Source organism: Camelus ferus, chromosome 6, assembly GCF_009834535.1.
Source record: "Camelus ferus isolate YT-003-E chromosome 6, BCGSAC_Cfer_1.0, whole genome shotgun sequence".
Lineage (NCBI taxonomy): Eukaryota > Metazoa > Chordata > Mammalia > Artiodactyla > Camelidae > Camelus > Camelus ferus.
Window position 1 is genome coordinate 11,240,021 of NC_045701.1, and position 22,654 is coordinate 11,262,674.

At 36.0% G+C, this 22,654-nt stretch overlaps 1 protein-coding gene across 3 annotated transcripts in view; it reads left to right on the top strand.

Moving 5' to 3' along the window:
* Positions 1-22,654, top strand: part of RFX7 (regulatory factor X7) — a 120,653-nt gene that overhangs the window by 88,184 nt on the left and 9,815 nt on the right. For all 3 annotated transcript variants that reach the window (XM_032481120.1, XM_032481121.1, XM_032481119.1), the window contains 3 exons: positions 19,469-19,585; positions 20,887-20,971; positions 21,621-21,828. In XM_032481120.1, the coding sequence (XP_032337011.1) occupies positions 19,469-19,585; positions 20,887-20,971; positions 21,621-21,828 (410 nt within the window). The remainder of the gene's footprint in view (positions 1-19,468; positions 19,586-20,886; positions 20,972-21,620; positions 21,829-22,654) is intronic.

Sequence of the window (22,654 nt, forward strand, 5' to 3'; positions counted from 1 at the left end):
TGTATACTTAACAGACTACAGTATATCATAAACAACTTTTATATGCACCGGGAAATGAAAAATTTTGTGTGACTTGCTTTATTGCAGCATTTGCTTTATTGTGGTAGCCTGGAGCCAAACCTACAGTATCACTTAGGTATGCCTCTAAATAATTACAATTAAATAATCATAGTCATTCTTAATTGTGGATGGCTTCATCTCATTCTATCACATGAATCATTATGTATTTCGACCTCAGTTGATGGACATCTAGGTTGTTTCTAGCCTTTTGGTAACACTAACAATTCTGCTGTGAATGAACACACGTATGTAGATCAGTACGATAAATTCCATGACATAAAATTACTAAGGACTTGTGTTTTTGTAATTTGGGTAGAAGTTACCTAACACATGGAGATGTAAACATTTTTTGGTCTTTATTTCGTTTCCTGCATAATCACTCTCTCTTCGGAGTTTTTATTGTTAATTTTTTTTGTCTTCCTTCATGTTGGAGATTTTCTTCAACATGTCTAGTGCTCTTTGTTATCTGTTCATATTTTTAAAGACAAGCCCGAGCTTGCCTGCTGTTGGGCTTTACTTTCAGGTGACCAACCTTTATTTTAAGAGATTTCTGAGTATATGTTCTCCAGACATCACTCTCTTCTTCAGAAGGATTCTTCTAAACTTCTGCTTAGGGAGCATGACTGCCTACTGGTAGTAGTTCTGGACCTTGCACAGAGAAGGGAGAAATGGACTATTCTGGTAGCAGACTTTTAACAAATCTGCACAACTACTATGTTCCCTTTTCCCCTCCTTCTTACCACCCAAATGGGCTTGAGATTCCCACCTCATCTGTTGCTATCTCTTAACTACCACCCACTCCTTTTAAATTTTTCCGAAGTGTTATGTTACTACCTGGGGAGATGATTCCTGACCCTTGTTACTCTGTTCCTTGAGGGGTGGGAGCATTTATTCCTACATTAACTTTTTCTTAAGCATGTGATTTTTCTTCATTTACTTTGGCATTTTACAGTGTAACACAGCATATGATTGTGTAACTGTCTCAAGTTTTCTGACCTCCCAGATTAATTTTAAATCCCCATAGGAACCTAGTACCTAGGAAACACTTTTAACAGTTTAAATGAATATCCTTACAGCCTAAGGCAGAATAAAAGGCTAGGTGTGCTACTTAACATCCTGCAAAGCACAAGACAGCCCCTACAACAAAAAATTAACCCACCCCCAAAATGTCAGTAGTGTTCATTGGAGTTATTACTCCATCTGCGAAATTTTTTGATTGTTCATGCAGATACTCTGCATTCTCTGGAGACCCTTGGAGACTTTTTTTAGCATGGAAGATCTAAATATATATTGATAATAGTGAATATCACTGATACTTTAAATTTCTTTAAAACCTTAAATGTCCTTAGTTTTTTTCTTGGTATTTATTAGTTATGTGACTGATAAACTAGCAGCAAAGAAGTACTTAATGTGCTAATACACTCGATCCTCTTTTATAAAGCTGGTTAACCAAATTAGCCATCTGACTGTAACAAAATGATAATAATCAAGACCCTTTGTGTTTATTTCATTGCATGTTAGATGGGCTCTTTTATCAAATAGCTGTTTTGTTGGTCGGAAATTAAAACTAATTTGAAAAATATATAAAAAATTATTCAAATTTAATTAATGTATTGAAGTGTCTAATTTTTAATTATTGCTTCCTAACTTCAGAAAATTCCATTCATCGGTTAATGAACATTTGAGTTGGTTACACTTTGGGGTATTATAAATAAGATTGCTGTGAGCATTTGTCTATACATTTTTGCATGGCATGTGTTTTCATTTCTCTTAGACATATATCTAGAAGTGGGACTTCTGGATCATATGGTAACTCTGTGTTTAACTTTGAGGCGTTACCAAACTATTTTCCAAAGTGGGTACACCATTTATATTCCTGTCAACAATGTAGGAGGGTTGCATTTCTCCACATCCTCACCAACACTTTCTTTTATAGCCATTCTAGTACATATGAAATAGTAGCTCATGGTTTTGGTTTGCATTTCCCTGAGAGTATCTTTTCCTGTGCTTATTGACTGTTTGTTCCTTTGGAGAAATATTTATTCTTTTCCCATTTTTATTTGTTATTTGTCTATATTATTTAGTTGTAAGTACTCTATATTTATTCAGAATAATAGATCCTTATTAGATATATTATGATTTGCAAATATTTCTCTCACTCTGTGGCCATTCTTCATTTTTTTGATAATGTCCTCTGATGAATGAAACTTTTAATTTTGATGAAATCCAATCTATTTTTTCTTTGCTTCCTTGTGCTTTTGGGTATCATATCTAACAAACTGTTGGCTAATCAAAGGTCATGCAGATTTACACTATGGTTACTTTAAAGTGTTTTATAGTTGTAGCTCAGACATTTGCATCTTTGCATTTTGAGTTTATATTTGTATATGGTATAAGGTAGGTATCCAAAGTCATTCTTTTGCACATGGATATCCAGTATTCAATTGTCCCAGCATCATTTGTTGAAAAGATTATTTCCTCCCCATTGAGTGGACTTGGTACCCTTGTGGAAAATCAATTGACCATTCATGTATGAGCTTGCTTCTGGACTCTGAATTCTATTCCATTGATGTATCTATCTTTCTTTATGCTGGTATCATACTGTCTTGATTACTTTAGCTTTGTAGTAATTTTTGAAATTGGGAAATGTGAGTCTTCCAAATTTATTATTTTTCAAGATTATTTTGATTCTTCTGTATCCCTTGAATTTCCAGCTTGTCAGTTTCTGTAAGGAAGGCAGTTGGAATTTTCATAAAGGTTGCATTGAATCTGTACATCAATTTGGGAGTATTGCCATCTTAACAATATTATTTATTCCAATCCGTGAACATAGGATATATTTCCATTTCTTAGATCTTTAATTTTTTTCAAGCATGTCTTGTAGATTTCATGTATACTTCTTGCACTTTTGTTAAATTTATTCCTAAGGGTTTTTTTTTATGATGTTGTAAGTGGAATTAATTTTTAATTTCATTTTTGATTTGTATAGAATTAAGACTAATTTTTATGTGTTGGTCTTGTATCCTGCAACCTTTTGCTGAACTAGTTTATTAGCTCTAATGATAGGTTTTTTTTTTTTTTTAGTACATTCCTTAGGATTTTCTATATAGAATATGTTATCTGAAAAATAGAAATGGTTTTACCTCTTTCTTTCTAATCTGGATTTTGTTCCACTTTCTTGCCTAATTGCTCTGCTGGCATTACCAGTGCAGTGTTGAATAGAAATGGTGAATGCAGACATCTTTGTCTTTCGCCCAGTTTGAAGGAAGAAGCCTTCAGTGTTTCATCATTAGCTATGAAGTTAACTGTAGGTTTTCCATAGATGACCTTTGTCAGGTTGAGAGACGTACAGTCTACTACCAGATTATTGGATACTGAAGCTTATCAAATGCTTTTTCTACATTTGTTCAGATAATCATATCAGATTGTTTTTCTTATGCAATTAATATGGTATGTTACATTTTTGATTAACTTTTGTACATTGAATACGTTTTGTATTTCTGGGATAAGTCACACTTGGTCGTGATGTATTATGTCTTTAAATGCTGACAGACTCAGTTTGCTAGTATTTTGTTAAGGACTTTTATGTCTGTAATCATGAGATAATTGGTCTGGGTTTTTCTTTCTTTGATGTCTTTGTCTAGCTTTGGAGTTGGGTAAGATTGGCCTCACAGAATGAGTTTGGAAGTTTTCCCTCTTCTGTTTTTATGTAAGAACTTATGAAGGATCTGTATTCATCTTTGTTTGGTAGAATTCACCAGTGAAGCCATCTAGATCTGGGCCTTTCTTTGTGGGTACTTGAAAAATTACTAATACAGTCTCTTTTTTATAGATCAGATTGTCTTCTCCTTTTTGAGTCCATTCTGGTAGTTTGTATCTTTCTAGGAATTTGTCTGTTTTGTGTAGGCTATCCAGTTTGATGGCATAGAGCTTTTCATAGTATTCTCCTACAGTCCCTTTTATTTCCATAAGGTTTGTTGTAATATTCCTGTCATTCCTGATTTTAGCTATTTCAGCCTTCTCTCTTTTTTTGTCTTGGTTGGTTTAGTTCAAGGCTTATCAGTTATGTTGATCTTTTCAAAAAATCAACTACTGGCTCTGTTACATTTTTTCTGTTGTTTTTCTATTTCCTGTTTCATTTATTTTCACTCCAATCCTTATTATTCCTCTCTTCTGCCTACTTTGGGTTTTGTTTCCTCTTACTTTTCTAGTTTCTTAATGTGGAAGATTATTCATTTGGGACCTTTCTTCTTTATTTAATGTAGTCATATGCAGCTATAAATCTCTCTCTAAGCACTGCTTGTACTATATCCCATAAGTTTTGGTATGTTGTGCTCTTATCTTTATTCTTCTCAAAATACTTTCTAATTTCTCTTATGATTTCTCCTTTGACCTATTTCTAATGACCACATATTTATGAATTTCCCTTCAGTTATTGATTTCTAATTCCATTTCTTCAGTTAGATTTCTAATTCCATTCCATTATAGTTGGAGAAAATACTTTTATGATTTCATTCCTTTTAAATATATTGAGACTTGTTTTATAGCCTAACATATGATCTGTCCTGGAGAATATTCCATGTGCACTTGAGAAGAATGTATATTCTGTTGGTGGTGGTGGAGTGTTCTATAGATGTCTGTTAGTTCTAGTTGGTTTATACTATTGCTTGTCTTACGTTTCCTTGTTTATCTTCTGCTTAGTTTTATCCATTATTGAAAGTGGAATATTGAAATCTCCAGCTATTATTGTTGAATTATCTATTTCTCTCTTCAGTTCTGTCCATTTTTATTTTATGTATTTTGAGCTCTGTTGTTAGGTGCATGACAGGTTATGATCATTATATCTTCTTGATGAATTGACCCATTTGTCATGAAGTGATATCTTTATCTCTTATAACAAGTTTTGTTTTAAAGTCTTTTTCTTCGCTATTAATATAGACATTTCAGTTTTCTTTTGGTTACCTTTGGCATGCTATATCTCTTTCTTTGCTTTCAACCTAGGTGTGTTTTTTAATCTAAAATACATTTGTAGTACGTAGATGACATAGTTGGATCATAGATTATTCTAAATCCATTCTTCTTGTCCCTGCCTTTTCACCAGGAGGTTTAATCCATTTACATTTAATGTAACTACTAATAAGATAGGATTTACATTTGCCATTTTTGTATTTGTTTTCTATATGTGTTATGTCTGTTTGTTCCCCAGTTCCCCCATTACTGACTTGTTTTGTGGTAAATAGACATTTTCTAGCAAACCATTGTAATTCCCTTGTTCTTTCTTTTACTATATGTATTTTTAAGTCATTTTCTGTTGTGGTTGTCCTGGAGATTACAGCTAATATCTTATTTTAAAAACTAGTTTGGATTAATACCAACTTAATTTCAAAAGTGCACAAAAACTTTTGCTCCTATGTATCTCTGTTATCTCCCCCCCCCCCAATTCATCTTTATGCATTGTGTACCCATTCAACACAGACTTATATTTGGTACTTTATGTAAAGTTGTCTTTTAGATCAGATAGAATAAAGAAGTTACAAACAAAAAATACATTTTGACTGTATTTTATATTTACCTGGGTAGTTACTTTTAGTGGTGTTCTTTATTTTTTTCTGTGGATTCAAGTTACTGTTTAGTGTCTTTTCACATAAGCCTAAATAACTCCCTATCTGCTAGTGATGAATTCTGTCATATTTTTGTGTGGCCACTGAAGTCTCTACTCAGTTTGCTTAACGGTCAGCTATTGATTGAACAGAGATTTCCTTAAACAACTTGAACCAATAAATCAGTCTTTGCCAAACGGCTCTGTGTATGTATTGGGGTACACCGTAAACATTCAATCAAGCAGTTGACAAGCCTTCCTTAGCCTTCACTTCCTACTTTTGCAGAGCCTCAAGTTGAGCAAGAGATTTAGAGCTTAGGAACTTCTTATGTCTTGAAATGCACACAGCTCTTTGCATGTGATTGGTCTTCTAGATTCCCAGAAATACACTGGAGCTTTTTAAAGCTTCTGTGGACATCTTATTTCCCAGCTTTACCTTTTAAGCTTTTTGGTTAGTCTGTTGTTTGTCCCAACTGATAGCCACTGTCCCAGGCTGCCACAAAATTAAGACACTTGCCTATAATTTTTTTAACAACTTTTTTCCCTCACCCTTCCACTCCCACAAAGGAGAAAGCATTTTGCAGTGGGCAGGCTCCAACACAGGTCAGATAAAGCCAGTAGGTGGGGTCTCACATAGAATCCACCACACAAGACAAATAATGAATCTTAGCAATGAAGGCTGGAGAGCGCTCTAGCTGTGTTACGTTTATTCTGGTGACCACGGCTGAACTAGGAATATGGGCTGTTACTTTTCAAGGCTACTACTGGAGAATGGAAGAGTATCAGACTAGTGCAGGTTAAAGCTGTTCTTACTGAAAAATCAGCCATTTTTCTTGGATAAATGCTCCCCAGTTTGATGTAAGCCTTGGGTTAATTTCCACAGTTCTCAAAAGTTGTTAGTGACCAGCTTTGCCAGTTTTTCCATTGTTTCATGGAGAAGTGAATTTTAGTGGTTTTTACTATGTAGCTTTCATTGATGTCACCAAAACTGTAGAATTGAAGAACGTGAATGTTAAAGGACCAGAAATCGTTTGTGCAGTTCTAATTGCCACACTTCATTGAGGTTAACTGAAATGGTACAGCAAATGGAATAGCCATTTCAATAAAGAAATAAAAATTTTACAGCATAGAAGATGAAAACATCTATAAAGACTTTCTTTAAAAGTCTGTAAAAAGCATAAACTATGAAAAAGACTCCTAAATTTTATTTGATATTTCCTATTGCTACAGAATGAAGTTCAAAACCTTTTACTTTTCAGAGAAAGAATTATACAGTAGAGAAAGATTGGACTTTGGTGCTAGCCATATCTAAGGTTGAGTCCTAATTTATGATGTGGGGTTTGTAGCCGTAGGCAATCCTTAATCTTTAGTGTTCAATTTGCTTTCTTTCCCTTTGTGAAATATATGAATACCATACTATTTTTATCACGTTTTAAAACTATACATATATAGAATGTTTATCAGTGCCTGGAACATAGAAAGCCCTCAATGTGTGGCAGCAATTGTTACTCAGACTCTTCCACAGTCCAGCATTTTGGCCTTACCTGATATAAACCTTCTTTTGTATGAAATTTTCTTCTCCCTCCTTCCTTTTTCCCCGCTGTTCATCCTGTGCCTTAGCTATTTTGAACTTCTAGGATTTCGAGAACACACCCTGCTCTTCTCAGTTTTTGTTCACACTCTTTGCTCCACATGAAGTAGGTCTGCCTCATCCCCCTCCCACACTAGCACCCGTGTGAATAAATCTCCTTATTTTCTAAGGCCTAATTTACATTCACTTTCTCCATATACCATTATATCTTTAGTAACCTAAATTCAAATTACTCCCTGCTCTGTGACCACATGGCACCTTACTTATATCTCTTTCATAGCATTTATTTACAGTATTTTATGTAACTTTCATTGAGGTGTAACATACACACAGAAAACTGCACAACTCGTAAGTGTACAACTGGATACATTTTCACATAGTGAGTACACTCTTTTTACCAGCTTCCCGATCAAGAAACTGAGCATCACTATCGTCCCAGAGGCCCGTAGTGTCTTCCTCTGGGTACTACCCTTCCCATCACCTTCATGCCACCCTTGCCATGAGAAACTGCTATCCTGGCTTCTAACATCATGGATTAGCTTTGCTTGTTTTTGAAAATTATGTGAATCAAATTATGCAGTAATCAATATTATATTTGTAAGATTGAAGCATTTTGCTTTGTGTAGTTTTGGTTCATTCTAATTGCTTTTTAGTATTCTCTTTATGAATATATACCGTAATTTCTTCCATTCTACTGTGTATGGACATTAGATTTTTTTTTTCCCCATGTGGGTTTTAATTTGCATTTCCTTGATGACTAGTAAAGTTGAGTGACTTTTTAATACAGTTTTTTTGGAAATTGGATTATCCTCTTTTGTGAAGAACCTATCTACGTCTTTGTTCATTTTTACCTTTATAATCACTAAGGGCAGGTAAGTATATCACACTCATCATTTTATGCTGACATAGTTTCTAGAATGCCATTCTTCATCCATCATAGCTCTATGTATTTATTGATTTGAGACTTTATGCAGCAAATTAAGTTGGAGACTGACTGATGTTCTTTAGAAGGAACCTTCTGAACATGTTGCAGTGCCACCAGTCAACAAATACGTATTGAATACCAATTGCATAAAACTCTGCTTGGTTCATCAGTGAGATAAAGAGCCGCCCACTGATGAACTGCCCTTGCCAATCATCTTCACTTCTCTATTCCTTAGTTTCCTCGTGTATAAAATGGTGTAAATACACAAGATGATGCTGGAGTTTGTTTGGGGGGTTTTAAATGCAGACCACCTCGTTTTTAACTGAATTTATCCTTTTACTAAAATGATTTCAGAAATGTTTGAAACTGTTGAAGAACTGTTAGTGGAATAAGATTGAATTTAAGTGGAAACAGAACAAAAATGGTTCATCAGGAATTAATTGAATCAGTGCTCATTGCTTCAGTGTTTTTGTTCATTCTTAATCTATAGGCAGACACTATAAAATCTGACCATTTTATGTGAAGTTAATTTAAAACAAAGAAAAACTGAGACAATTTAAAAATGAAAGTAAGCATACCAATGTAGTTTGCATTATATACAGAGTTATTTTTTTATTAAAAAAAAAAAAACAATCCAACTTAACCAAAAGAATTGTTATTTTAAATGGCCCTCTTATGTGCAATAGTGAGAAATCAAGCCTTTCTTAAGAAATAATAAAAGCAGAAGTACTTACTTTTTATTATTATTAAAAAATTGACACACATTTCTTTTTAAAATAGGGAGGATTTATCAGGTGACTACCCTTGAAGCTTATGTTCTTTTATTAGTAATTTATAAACTTCAGAATAAGACCCTTGACATATAAATCATGATTCAGCATGACTGAATCTATTTTGTGGGATTATTACCCAAAGTCACTTTAGGTAATAATCCCATAAAAAAGGGAAGGCAAGTTGGAAGAAAAGATCTGGTTAGTAAGGTCATACATAATCATTTTTTTATGTATCCATGATAGTGTAACTCTTCTTTAAATTCATTTTGTTGACTTCAAAGTAATCTTTCAGATATATTGTTTATTACATAGTTACTTACCATAAAAATAAAATTTATCACCTGAATTTCAAAGTGATATTTGATCTTAGACTAAGCTTGGCTTTATAGTACTATGAACAATTCTTACTTTCTGTTCTGGGCCTAGACTAGAAGGTATATAACTAACTAACAGACTTAATGCAGTGCTTTTCCAGCTGTGCTGTTCTCTGGGACACCAAACTATCGTGCACGTTACACTGTGTACTTCTGCGGTGTTCTCTGAGTGTTCCTGCCAGACGCCAGAGTCTGGTGGACTTCAGCCATGGCTCGGACTCAGCTGTGTGTCATTGTTCTGCCCAGAACATGGAACAATAAGAAGAATCAAATCTGTTTATAATCAAGATCAGGCCCTTTCAGGAGGTTTTCTCTCTGGAGTCTCGATCTAATTGCACCTAAAGATTACGGGAGGATTTCAACAAGTGTTATATTTTCCAAAGCTTAAGCTGACTAGATGTTTGACCATATTACTTTCACCTCATTTATGTATTACTCAGCAAATGTATTATTTGCTTAATACTTGTAAGGGACTATAATTCTGCCATGTCTTTGGGGCCTTCCTAAAATCCTGTATCTTTTATTATCATCTATAATACATGAATATTAATAAAAGTGTAGGTCTTGGTAAGAAAAGGGATTTTAATAGAAATTAATAATTTTTAATAAATTCTTTTTATAAATATTAGGAAAAATTAATGATCTAATCTTGATTGTTTTCCAGGCATTCAGTTTGCTTACAGTCACTAATTAGTAATAAAAGTTTCTCATCTGTAAGATGAGTGGATTAGGCTGGATGATGAAATTCTTTCCAGATTTACCTCTCTATGCAAATTTCTTATCTACAAAATGTGTATAATAAAAAAATACCTGGGGAAAACAGTTCAAGGTTCAGGAAGATCTTGAACTACCATGGACGCACTGAGTCTACAGCTACATATGGAACTCTTTAAAAAACCTAAAGGCTGACTGAATGAAGACTACACCTCAGGCAAACAGGAAGAAAAGCACATGGAAGCGGGTAGGAGAGGCTCAGGCACAGTCTCACCGTAAACCTTACCGATGGCATGGCAACCCACAATCAGGAGGGAACTGGAATCCTGGAGGTTCTCATGAGGATCAAAAGGTTCAAGCCCCACATCAGGCACCCCAAGTTTTAAGACCTGTATCTGAGAGACAGGCCCCCAAGACATCTAATTTTGAAAACCAGTGGGCTCACATCCTAAGACCCACAAGACTGTAAGTTTCTAACAAATGGCTCTTGAAGGGCCCACACACTTGGACTCACTTGCCCCAGAGCCCAGCTCAGAAGCAGCCTGTCTTGCCCAGACTTAAGTAAAGGAGAATCACATGCTTGTATTGAAGCATCAGCCTGAGGGGCAGCCATCCAGGTTAAGACACATCTAGGAGATATCTGGAACACTCCAGGGACAGAGACTGGCAGGTGCCATCTTTGCACTCTCCCTTTGCTGTGCTCCAGAATACCAGTCTCTCCCAGAAGGGAGCTATTACATGCGTCTAGTGTCCTGATTTTTGCAACTCCCAGCCGGGAGACACCTCTTAATTGTCTAGCTCTGGAGGCCAGGGGAGCTTATCTTCCTGATCTAATGGAACTGTAAGAAACAGAGTCACTCAGAAAGGAACTTATACCCTTTTCTGGCACGCTGATTTTTGTGGCTGCTGCAGGGGACATCTGTACATAGTATGGGACTGGTGCCTGTGGGACTTACACTCATGGGTCCCACAGGATTATAACCCACAGCAAAAGAGTTCTTAAACAGCTACCACCTACATGGCACAGCAACGTCACAGATCCAAGAACTTGTTTTTCCTGTGATGGAGACCTATTAGCCAACTGTCATGGCTGCAGCCTAGCCTGAGGGGCAGGCTGCTAGTTAAGCATGCATTTAGGGACTGATTATAATCCTTTTGGAAGACCTCAGAGGGCTGGTGCTATCTTCCTTCTCTCCCTCTGCCACACTCCTGAGTGCCAGTGTGTTCCCAAGAAGAGCATTACACACATCCGGTGCTCTGGTTTTTGTGACTGCTGCCCAAGAGGTACCCCTAGATCAACTGGCTCTGGTGGCCAGGGGACCTTGAATTCCTGCATCATTCGAAAGGAATGTGGCAATTGGAAAGACAGTTTTTGGCTAAGTATCATCCCCAAGGCACTGCACTGATAGCAGACTTGGGGCACACCCAAGTTTTTCTGTGAGGGAGGCCTCTTTGCTTTCCTCAAGCTTTGGCCTAAGGGGCAGCCTCCTGTTTTGGCATATGTCTAGTTACCTACAAAGCTATGCCCAAGGAATGGATGCAGTCTTGGCTTTTTCCCTCTGCCTTGTTCCGTTTCTGGTATCTGACAGAAAAGAGTGGATACACGCGTCAGGAGCCCTGAGTTTTGCAACTGCCTAGGGGACACCTCCAGATTGCTTGGCTCTGGTGGCCAGCAGGGCTTATGCTTGCAGTCCCACAGGACTGTATATACTTGCATACTTTTAAAAACTGCTGCCTGAGGGTCTGGCTTCCAGTCAGCCTGATTTTAGGTACTGAGATCCTCCCTTTTGGGACACTGACAGGTCTTGGTACATACTTAACTACTGAGAACTATTAAAAATATAATAGACTGCTTTGACAAGCACAGAAGTTTAAGGGACTACCAAGACCTAGGACAGGGTTGAACAAGTTTCATCTCCTACACTCCTTCAAGCTTGGGAGATGTGGTGGTTTCATTTTCTGCATAGAAACCAACACAGTGAAGCAAAAGGAAGAAACAAAGGAACATGTTCCAAATGAAAGAACAAGATAAAACCTTAGCCAAGTAACAGTGAAACTGAGATAAGTAATTTACTTGATAAAGAGTTCAAAGTAATGGTCATAAACATGCTCAGTGAATTGGGAAGAAGGATGTATGAACACAGTCAGAGCTTTAACAAAGAGATGGAAAATACGTTAAAGTACCAAACAGAAGTCACAGAGCTGAAGAACAATTACTGAACTGAAAGGTACACTAGCAGGGTTCCACAACAGACTAGATGAAGCAGAAGAAAAGATCCAGGAACCTGAAGATAAGGCAGGAGACGTCATCCAATCAGAGCAGCAAGTGGAAAAAAGTCCAAATAGTTTAAGGGACTTCTGGGACAGCATCAGATGGACTAACATTCCATCAAGGAGACCAGAATGCCCCGCTTATATCAATGGATAGATTATCCAGAGAGAAAATAAGTAGGGAAACATCAACCTTAAAAGACACATTAAACCAAATGGACTTAACAGATACATTAAAAACATTCCATTCAAAAACAACAGAATACATTCTTTTCAAGAGCACATGAACATTCTCCAGGATAAATCATATGTAAGGCCGCAAAACAAGTCTTAGTAAATTGAAGAGAATTGAAATCATATCAGGTATCTTTTTCAACCACAGTGGTATGAATCTAGAAATCAGTTATATGAAGAAAACTGTAAAATTCACAAATAGGTGGAAATTAAGCAACATGCTGCTTGAACAACCAATGAATCAAAGAAGAGATCAAAAGAGAAATCAAAAAATACTTTGAGACAAATGAAAATGGGAATATAACCAAATTTATGGAATACAGTAAAAGAAGTTCTGAGAAGAAAGTTCATGGTGATAAATGCCTTCCTTTAAGAAACAAGAGAAGTCTCAAATAAACAACCTTACTTTACACCTCAAGGAACTAGAAAAAGAACCAAAGCCCAAAGTTAGTAGAAGGAAGGAAATATCAAAGATTAAAGGAAATAAGAGCTGATTCTTTGAAAAGACAAAATTGAAAAACCATTAGCAATATCACCAAGAAAAAAAGAGAGGACTCAAGTAACATCAGAAATGAAGAGAAGATAGTACAACTGATAGCTCAGAAACACAGAGGATCATAAAAGACTACAGTTACATGCCAACAAGTTGAACAACCTAGAAGAAATGGATAAATTCCTAATATACCCTACCAAGAACTGAATCACGAAGAAATAGAAAAATCTGAACAGACTGATTACTAGAAAGGAGCTGGAATCAGTAATGAAAAACCTCCCAACAAACAGAAGTCCAGGACCAGGCAGGTTCACTGGCAAATTCTACCAGACATTCAGAGAAGAATTAATACCTATCCTTCTCAAACCCTTCCAAAAAACAGAAAGGCGGTGGAAATTCTTCCAAACTCAGTTTATGAGGCCAACGTTACCCTGAACCCAAACAGACAAGGTTGCCACTAGAAAAGAAAATTACAGGCCAATATCCTTGATGAATATGGATGCAAAACTTCTCAAAAAATACTGGCGAACTGAATTCAACAATACATTAAAAGGATCATACACCATGTGAAGTGAGATTTCTTATACAGATGGAAGGCTGGTTCAGCATTCACAGATCAGTTATTGTGATACAGCACTTTAACAAAATGAAAGATAAAAATCATATGATCATCTCAATAGCTGCAGAAAAAGCATTTAACAAAACTCAGCATCTATCTATGATAAAAACTCAGCAAAGCAGCTATGGAGGGAAAGTACCTCAACGTACTGGAGGCTGTATATGAGAAGCCCAGAGCCAGCATCGTACTCAGTACTGAAAATCTGAAAGCTTTCCCTCTAAGATTAGGAACAAGACAAGGATGCCTACTCATGCCACTTTTATTCACATTAGTAGTGGGAGCCCTAGCCAGAGCAATTAGGCAAGAAAAAGAAATAAAAGGCACCCATATTGGAAAAGAAAAAGTAAAACTATCACTATTTGCAGGTGACATGATGTTACATATAGAAAACCCTAAAGACTCCCAACAAAAACTGTTAGAACTAATCAATGGATTCAGTAATGTTGCAGGATAGAAAATCAGTACACAAAAATCTTTTGCATTTCTATATACTAGTAAACTATCAGAAAGCAAAATTAAGAAAACAGTCCCATTTACAATACTGTCAAAAAGAATAAAATACCTCAGAATAAATTTAACCAAAGAGGTTTAAGACCTGTATACTGGGAAACTACAAGACATCAAGGAAAGAAATTGAAGAAGACACAAATAAATGGAAAGATCTTTTTGTGGTCATAAATTGAAGAATTAATATTGTTAAAATATCCATACTACCCAAAATAGCCTGCAGATTCAATCAGTCCCTATGAAAATTCCAGTAGCATTTTTCATGGAAATAGAACAAAGAATCCTAAAATTTGTATGAAACCACAAAAGACCTCAAGTAGTCAAAGCAGTCTTGAGAAAGAACAAACCTGGAATCATCAACGCTCTCTGACTTCAAACTCTGTTTCATAGCTGTAGTAATTGAAACAGTATGGTGTTGGCATAAAAACACACACATAGTTGAAAGGAACAGAATAGAGAACCCAGAAATAAACCCATACATATATGGTCAATTAATTTACAACGGAGGAGTCAGGATTATACAGTGAGGGTAAAGACAGTCTCTTCAGTAAATGGTGTTGGGGAAAACTGGACAGCCACATTCAAAAGAATGAAACTGGACCCCTATCTTACACCATGCACAAAAATCAATTCAAAATGGATTAAAGACTAGAACATGAGACCTGAAATAATAAAACACATAGAAGAAAACATAGGTAGCAAGCTCTTTGACATAGGTCTTGGTGATGATTTTTTTTAATCTGACACCAAAAATAAAATTTTTAAAAGCAAAATTAAACAAGTAGGACTGCATCAAACTAAACAGCTTCTGTATAGCTAAGCAAATCATCAACCAAATAAAAGGACAAGCTACTAAATGGGAGAAAATATTTGCAAGTCATATATCTGACAAGTTAATATCCAAAATGTATAAAGGACTCATATAACTCAATAATTTAAAAAAAAGTAATTTGATTTAAAAATGGGCTGGAAGGTCTGATTAGACAGTTTGCAAAGAAAACATAAAGATGACCAACAGGTACATAAAAAGATGTTGGACATCAGTAATCATCAGGGAAATGCAAATCAGAACCACAAAGATATGTCACTTCACTCATGTCAGAATACCTATTATAAAAAAACAACACAAATTACAAGTGTTGGTGAGGATATAGAGAAAATTGAAACTTTGTGCTGTGAAAGGGAATGTAAACTGGTGCAACTGCTATGGAGAACAGTATGGAGATGCCCCAAAAATTACAATAGCCAAGCTATGGAAACTATCCAAGTATCCATCAGTGGATGAATGGATAAAGAAATTGTGGTGCATATATGTAGTGGAATATTATTCAGCCATTAAAGAGAATGAAATCTTTCCATTTGCAGCATTTGTACCTAGAGGGCATTATGCTAAGTGAAATAAGTCAGACACAGGAAGACTTATATAATGTGATCTCTCATATGTTGAAACTAAAATTTTATATTAAAAAAGTCAAGTTCATAGATACAGATAATGTATTATTGATCACCAGAAGATGGTGGTAGAGGGTGGGAGAGATGGGTGAAGAGGGTCAAAGGGTTTAAAAAATGGATCTTGAACTCATACATTAAGACAGTAGCATGCCTTGAATTGTAGGAGTCCATAGCTGAGAATTACACCACAAATTGAAAGCATATTCTTATACATAAAAGTAGTTGGACTTTATAACATTTCAAAGACATGTAATGCTATTTTCCTTTATTTTCTACATGATACTGTAAGGATAACCTTTTGCATCAGTCTTTTTGTAGGTCGTGATGCGTTGTTGCAGTGAGGCAACTTAGTTGTATTCCAAGGGCTACTGTCACCATCATTAACTGGCATTTAGACACTATGGATAACACATATACTTTATATATACTGGAATATGTGTGAACATTTTCACATAAATAATGTTGAGGATTTTTACTTCTGCAAGAAAATAGGGGCTTCTTTATAGTAGTTTTGAAATTAAGTGTCTTGAAAGGAGTGTAAAAACCTTGTGGAGGGAAAAAAAAAAAACCTGCCTCAAGGTTGTTGGGGGGATTAAATGATGTAACATACAAAACAGTCCAAAAAGTTCATGTATTGTTATGTATCCTATGACTATCTTTTGCCACTAGTCTTTTATTCTGTTTGTATTTTTGTACTTTTAAACAAAATTTTACCTTTACCTTACCGTAATGTACAGTTTGTTTATAAATGGTATGAGTAAACGTTAAAGATTGACTTGCTGCTGACGACTTTGAGTGACATGTTGATGGCCATGTTGAATGTTAGGTTTAATTTCAAAGTCTGTGTAGCAAACTTTTAAAAAAGAGTAAGACCAAAAAAAAAATCTCATTTTAAGAATGGCATTAGAGTGTTAGTTATCCTGTGAACAAAATATCCTCTGTTCCTTCCTCTGTTTTGCATCTTGCATAAATATAATCTGACGCTGAGTTAGGTGTTAATTGACACCATATCTTGCTTGATCAACCTGCAGTTAAAGTTATGAAGTCAGAAAACAAGATGTAAATAACCAAGGTCTCCTCATGACCTGGAATGACCTATGGCTTGTTATGTAGCAATAGTTTCAAAAATGTGAATAGACAGCCTATAAATGATTATATTAAACAGTCATTGACTGCTTAGAACTTCTCAGTGGGGAAGAGGTTGTAATAATGAAATTCATTTTCTTGGAAAATTGGAACCACTGAAAATTGGATAGGCCCCTTCACAGTGCAGAGCCCTCCCCGTCAAGGAACGTGTAAACATTTGGTAACCCATTATTCTACACTCAGCAGGAAGTTGAATTATACAACAACTCATTTCCAGTTCTGAGATTTCACAGAATTAAGGAAATTGATGACCTGTTCAGGTATTGTTAGTGTTACTTTAAAATTGAGGCTCTCCTTATTTTCTCTTTGATGCATAAGATGTCACAGTACAGAGTTTTGAATCATAAGCAGGTTTATTCTTAACATTGCCTGCTGTTTGATTCAGGAGGTCTAATTTGAGTTAGTTATATGTCTGAAAAGTACTTTTATATTTATCTACTAAAGAGTATTTTAAAAATAAGGTCATTGTGAAAAAAAAAAAAAAGGTCATTTTTCCAAAAGGTGAATTCCTCTCTTCTTGTGGAATAAATAAGAATTAAAAACCAGATGAAATTAGATGGTCACATTCTAAAATCACACTCAGGATTACTCCTGTGTGACAAGCACATTTTGCGTTGATCATCCTGATCCTGAATTTTGCCACCCTTCCACCTGCCCCTTCTGCCAAAGGAGAAAACTTTGATACACTAATATGAAAAAGCATCAAAACCAAAATCACAGAGGGAGACTAGAATGGATATTGTATCTCTCATTAGACTCCTTGCTTTGATTCTCTTTACTTGGTTGCAGTTTCTTTAGGCCCATCTGCCAGTGCTGTCATAGGAGCCAGTGAGCAGTGTTTTCTTTTTTGCTCTTTTTGTTTTATGTGTTTCTTTAAGGTTTTTTGTCATTTTTAACATGACATACTTATTAAGTCACAATTAAAGTCATTTTAAATTACATGTCATATTAAAGTTTAACATGACAGGTGGGCTTAGTGTGACTCTTTCATCTTGTTTCTAGTTCAGAGAATACCTTGGTGGACCAGATAGATATGGTCACTGCCCTGGCTGAGCTTGCAGACTAATGGAGGAGACAAACAACAAACACATTGACTGGCACATAACTATAAGTCATGAGAAGAGAAATAAGTACACAGATAGGGAATATGGTAAGGGTGTGGCAGGAGGGCACTGCTTTGGGTAGGGAAGTCAGAAGACCCGTTCAAAATCATCATTTAAGCTGGGTCTTGAAGGGTAAGAAAAGTAACATTCTAGGTGGAGGAAACAACATTTCTGATTTGACGCAATTCATTTAAATTGTCAGCCCCCCCAAAATAGTCACTCCATTACTTTATACTTTAAACCTTGGCCCTTGAACCACTTGAAATACCACATTTAGTCTCAATTTAAATATGATGTATCCCATATTCCCTGTAGAGGGAATTCTCTGTACAGAGTAGTCCTTTCCCGTCTCCCTGCTCTTCAGCATTGTTGGGAATGCATTTGCTGGGCAACTCCTCTCCTTCCCCTCACCCCCACCCCCAGTAGAAGTGTCTGGTACTTGGTGTGGGGATAGGAAGGGCACAATTAAGAAAAATACTGTTGTCTTTAGACCTACCCCTGTTCTCTGTGTTAAGGCTCCCAGGCGTTCCTGCCTTCTCCTGAGACTCTACCAGTTTGACTCCTTGAGTTCAGGTCACTTTGAGAATATGCCAAGATATTCGGCAGTCTGTAAGAACTCAAGTCCAGGATACCACTGTACCCTGCCCACCAAGCATTCCAGGGGTTTTCCTTCTTCATCCTAAAGCTCTGTCTCTGGCTCTCCACTGCATGACCTCTTCATCAAGAAGCTGCTCTGGTTGCTGCTGAAATAGGGGGTGAGGTGGGGGGATTTGACTGAATTTCTTTGGAATTCCTCTGACTTCCTCTATGGTATTTCTCAGATAGGGGTTCTCCCAAAGGCCAGCAGTTACGAGGAAGGCCTTGGTAGCTAGAGCAAAATGTGGCCTTTTCCTGCTGCTGAACTGGGCTTGGCCTTTTACCTATGACTGGAAGCTCTAGTGAAAAACAGAATACCTGATTCCAGTAGTAGTTAAGAGTTGGCTTGGTTCCCTGGTCCCACTTGAAGTTACTGCCTTACAAAGTGCTTTTTTCCTGACAGTAATAGGAGCTGTAGGGGTGAGAACACTGGACCTTTGGAACCTTTCTCTGTGTCTTCATTTTTTTCCCTTATTGGTGAAATTTGAGTGTTGGTATAGATGATCCCTAAGGTCTCTTAGTTTTGATATATCATATCATTTTTCTATTCTAAACCATGTAATAATTTTGTCTCTAATGTCTGACATAATGTTTACACAGGAAATTGTTCCAGTATGTAAGTTTGATATATATGTGAAAACGTATAGCCTTCTGGTTGAGTCTGAATATACTCATTTCAGAGTGTGCAGTTGGGTTGTCGTTGGAAAACTTTGTGCCAGTATCTCTTCCAGCAAGTTTCTTGAATGCTATTAAAAGCGGTGATACTGTATACCTTGAAGATGAAACGAGCCAACTAAACCTGAGCTAGTCTTTAAAGAATGATGATCATGCATCGAGTGAAAATTGTGGCGAACGACTTGAAGTTGTGTTTATTCCCTTTGTCATAGGGGTCACATTGGACTGAAACAGCACTGTGCTTATGTAACTCTGAGTTCTGTTGCTCTCTAAATTGGTCCCTCCTTCTTTTGCAGGAGCTATTGTGACAATCTTGGTTACCATCCATTAAGTGCTGCTGACTTTGGAAAGATCATGAAAAATGTCTTTCCAAACATGAAGGCACGTCGTCTGGGCACGAGAGGCAAATCTAAATATCCTTTACGAGAATGGTTCTTAGTCATCTCTTTAAGTTCTCACTTATTACAGAACATCTGCTGTTGTAGTTTAGCTAGCACTATATTTAGAAATAAATTCAAACCAACAAATACAAACAACTCAAAAGTACTTGGTAGAATAATTGTAAATGTTGTTTTCCCAGATACTTATTAAACTGCAAGGGAAATAACAAATAGTGGTTATTAGGATTGTGATAGATTTCACCTTACTCTGTCACTGCAATGTGTTCTTGATGGTCTGATCTTTTTTTCTTTAATAAGAATTACTGAGGCAAACCATAGTACAGTAATTGTAAATCGTATCAGTAAAAATGGAGAAAAATGTTAGCTTATCTTCTTTCCTTCCTTGATGTTAGAAACATAGGAATCTTCTTGACAAAATATGCAATATTCAAAAAAATTTCTTGTGGAACTTGTACTGGAAGATTAGTATTCTCTTTAAAGTATTTTTCATCTAACCATTTAATGGCTGTATTAAAATTACATCTAGGGCATATAAAAGGTCCCTCTTGTGATAGAGAAATACTTAGGAGCAAACAGAAGTAAGCAAATGAAAATTAAGAATTTATGAAAGTTCATTCGACCCTTGGGAGAAGATTGTGAAGTTGAGGGTCTCTGCATCATGTTAGAAATACATCCTTTCTCTCTGCTTAGCTGTTGGCCTTTTTCAAAGTATAAAAATTCTGCTGTAGAGGAGATGAGCCAGGAGAGGGGAAAGACTGTTTTTCTAACAGTCTTCAGGTGTTCTTTAACCCCTTGTTGCATGACCTAGTCTTGTTTCCTGAGTATAAATGAAAATGTCTTGTTGTGTCTTTGGCATGTTACAGGCGATAATCCAGTGTGTTTCAGTGGAAAAAGAGAAGTGAAAAGGTTAAAGCCCTTGTGACACTCTGAAGAGTTGTTTTTGTCCCAGTGCCCTGGGCTAAAGTTTCCCTTCTCCCTGCCAGGTTTCCATCTGGATATTCCTTTCCTTCTGACCTGTTTGTTACTGGTGGCTGGCACAGCTTATTAAGAACAGTTATTCATAAAATTTATAACAGATGAGAATCATTTTGTTTCACTTAGGACGGTAACATCCTACACAGACTGTTCCAGTTTCTAAAGAGTAAAAGTGTCCTGAGTTTTCTAATATTAAGGTTTCTCTTACTGAAAAACTCAGAAAGTAGACCCTATCTCAGGTGATTTTATCCTTATTTCATATACGCTTACTTTTCAAGTGCTAATTATGTAAACAGCTGGTTTAATTTAGAGGACTTTCGACCTTAACCATTTATTACATATTGCTACAGTGGACTAAGAAAAAAAGCTTTTGTTCATATGCCAACACTGCCCAATCTTGATTTTCACAAAACTGGAGATGGGGTAAGAATTTCTGCCTTTTCTTTTTAGTAAGTAAAATTGCACCTTATTACCAGCATGGAAATGCATATTGCATAGTCTCATTGGAATAGAACCAGGCACCAGGAACTGTGCCTTTCACAAAGTAAATGAGCCAAAAAATTCAGTAGTGTCTGGAAATTGTTAGCATATGTGACTTATATCAACATGGCTAGTGAAATTAAGGGGAAAAAAGATAGATCTAAAGTTATTGATTTGTAGATACGTAAATGATATACATTGTCAAGAGGAAAATTTAAATTATAGAGTAACATGTATAGTATAAATGTTTTCAGAAAAGAAAATATGGCTCATGGCATAGTTTGTTTTTGTGATGTCAGAAAAGGCTTTTAGAAAAATTCAAAACCTCTGTTAGTCTTCGTATGTGTCTCACAGTGTATGCTTAAGTGTTACATTCACGGTGCTGCTGATGGCTGTGCACCAGTGGGCACAGGCACAGGCCTCTTATTTGCAAGGCTCTAGTATGCCTGCCAACACCAGTCACCTTGTACTACTTTGACCAGACGGATTCAGATTGTATCTTCTAATTAAGAATATGTATCTTGAATGTGCTTCAACTTAATTTCTCTGAACTTTCTTTTAGAAGTTAACTTTTCCTTTTTCCTTTGTTTAGTTGGAAGGAGCAGAGCCTTCTGGGCAGCTTCAAAATATTGACGAGGAAGTTATCTCTTCTGCTTGCCGTCTTGTGTGTGAGTGGGCCCAGAAGGTGTTAAGCCAGCCATTTGACACAGTCTTGGAATTAGCCCGCTTCCTTGTAAAGAGTCACTATATAGGCACCAAGTCGATGGCAGCTCTAACTGTAATGGCAGCAGCACCACCAGGTACAAAATGATTAACAAGCTGAAAATAGACAGGGTGTTACTATATTTAGAGTTGGTAGCAAAAGAAGAGTTTAGCCAGAGAACTTTGTCTTTGCAGTGTTTGTGTGAGTTCACTCTTACTTCACTTAACACTAAATTCAGATGGGTTTGTTGAGCAGACAAAAATAACAGTTCTTTCATTATAAAGCTTAAAGCTGTAGCTTTGTATGTTGCTCTGCTGAAATACGAAAGTTTTAAGATTTCCTAGTTGATAGTTTATTAATTTTTCCATTACTGTTTTAAAATTTAAAGAATATGTATACATGTATTTTTAAGTATATATGTATCTAAATTAATAAATTAAATATTACAAATTAAAAATGTAAGTTTTTAAGTTATTTGCTAAGACTTCTATCCCAAAAACTAATGCTATAAGTCAAATGACCTTTGAACAATGTAGAAGGTACCTGAGTCTCACAAAAAATAAACCATATGAAGCATTACTGTAAAATAGCAAGAAGTTTTTTTAATGTGTATTCAAATGAGTATTTTTATTCAGATAGGAACTTTAGAATTGATGTTTTTGGGAATAACAGTACTGTTGGAATAAATGACTCACTCCTAACTTTCATAGCTGTGTGAAGTATCTCTTCTGATAAAATTTTTTAAATGTCTTATTTCTATCATACCTCATAAACCTAAAAAGTGAATAAATTATGGTACTACTCTAGGAAATTATAATTTCTATGGGAAAATGTAATAATATGAAATAGTAGATTTATCACAGCCAGAACTATAATTGTACTATCAAATAACTTTACTTTTTTATCTTAACTTCAACATTTTA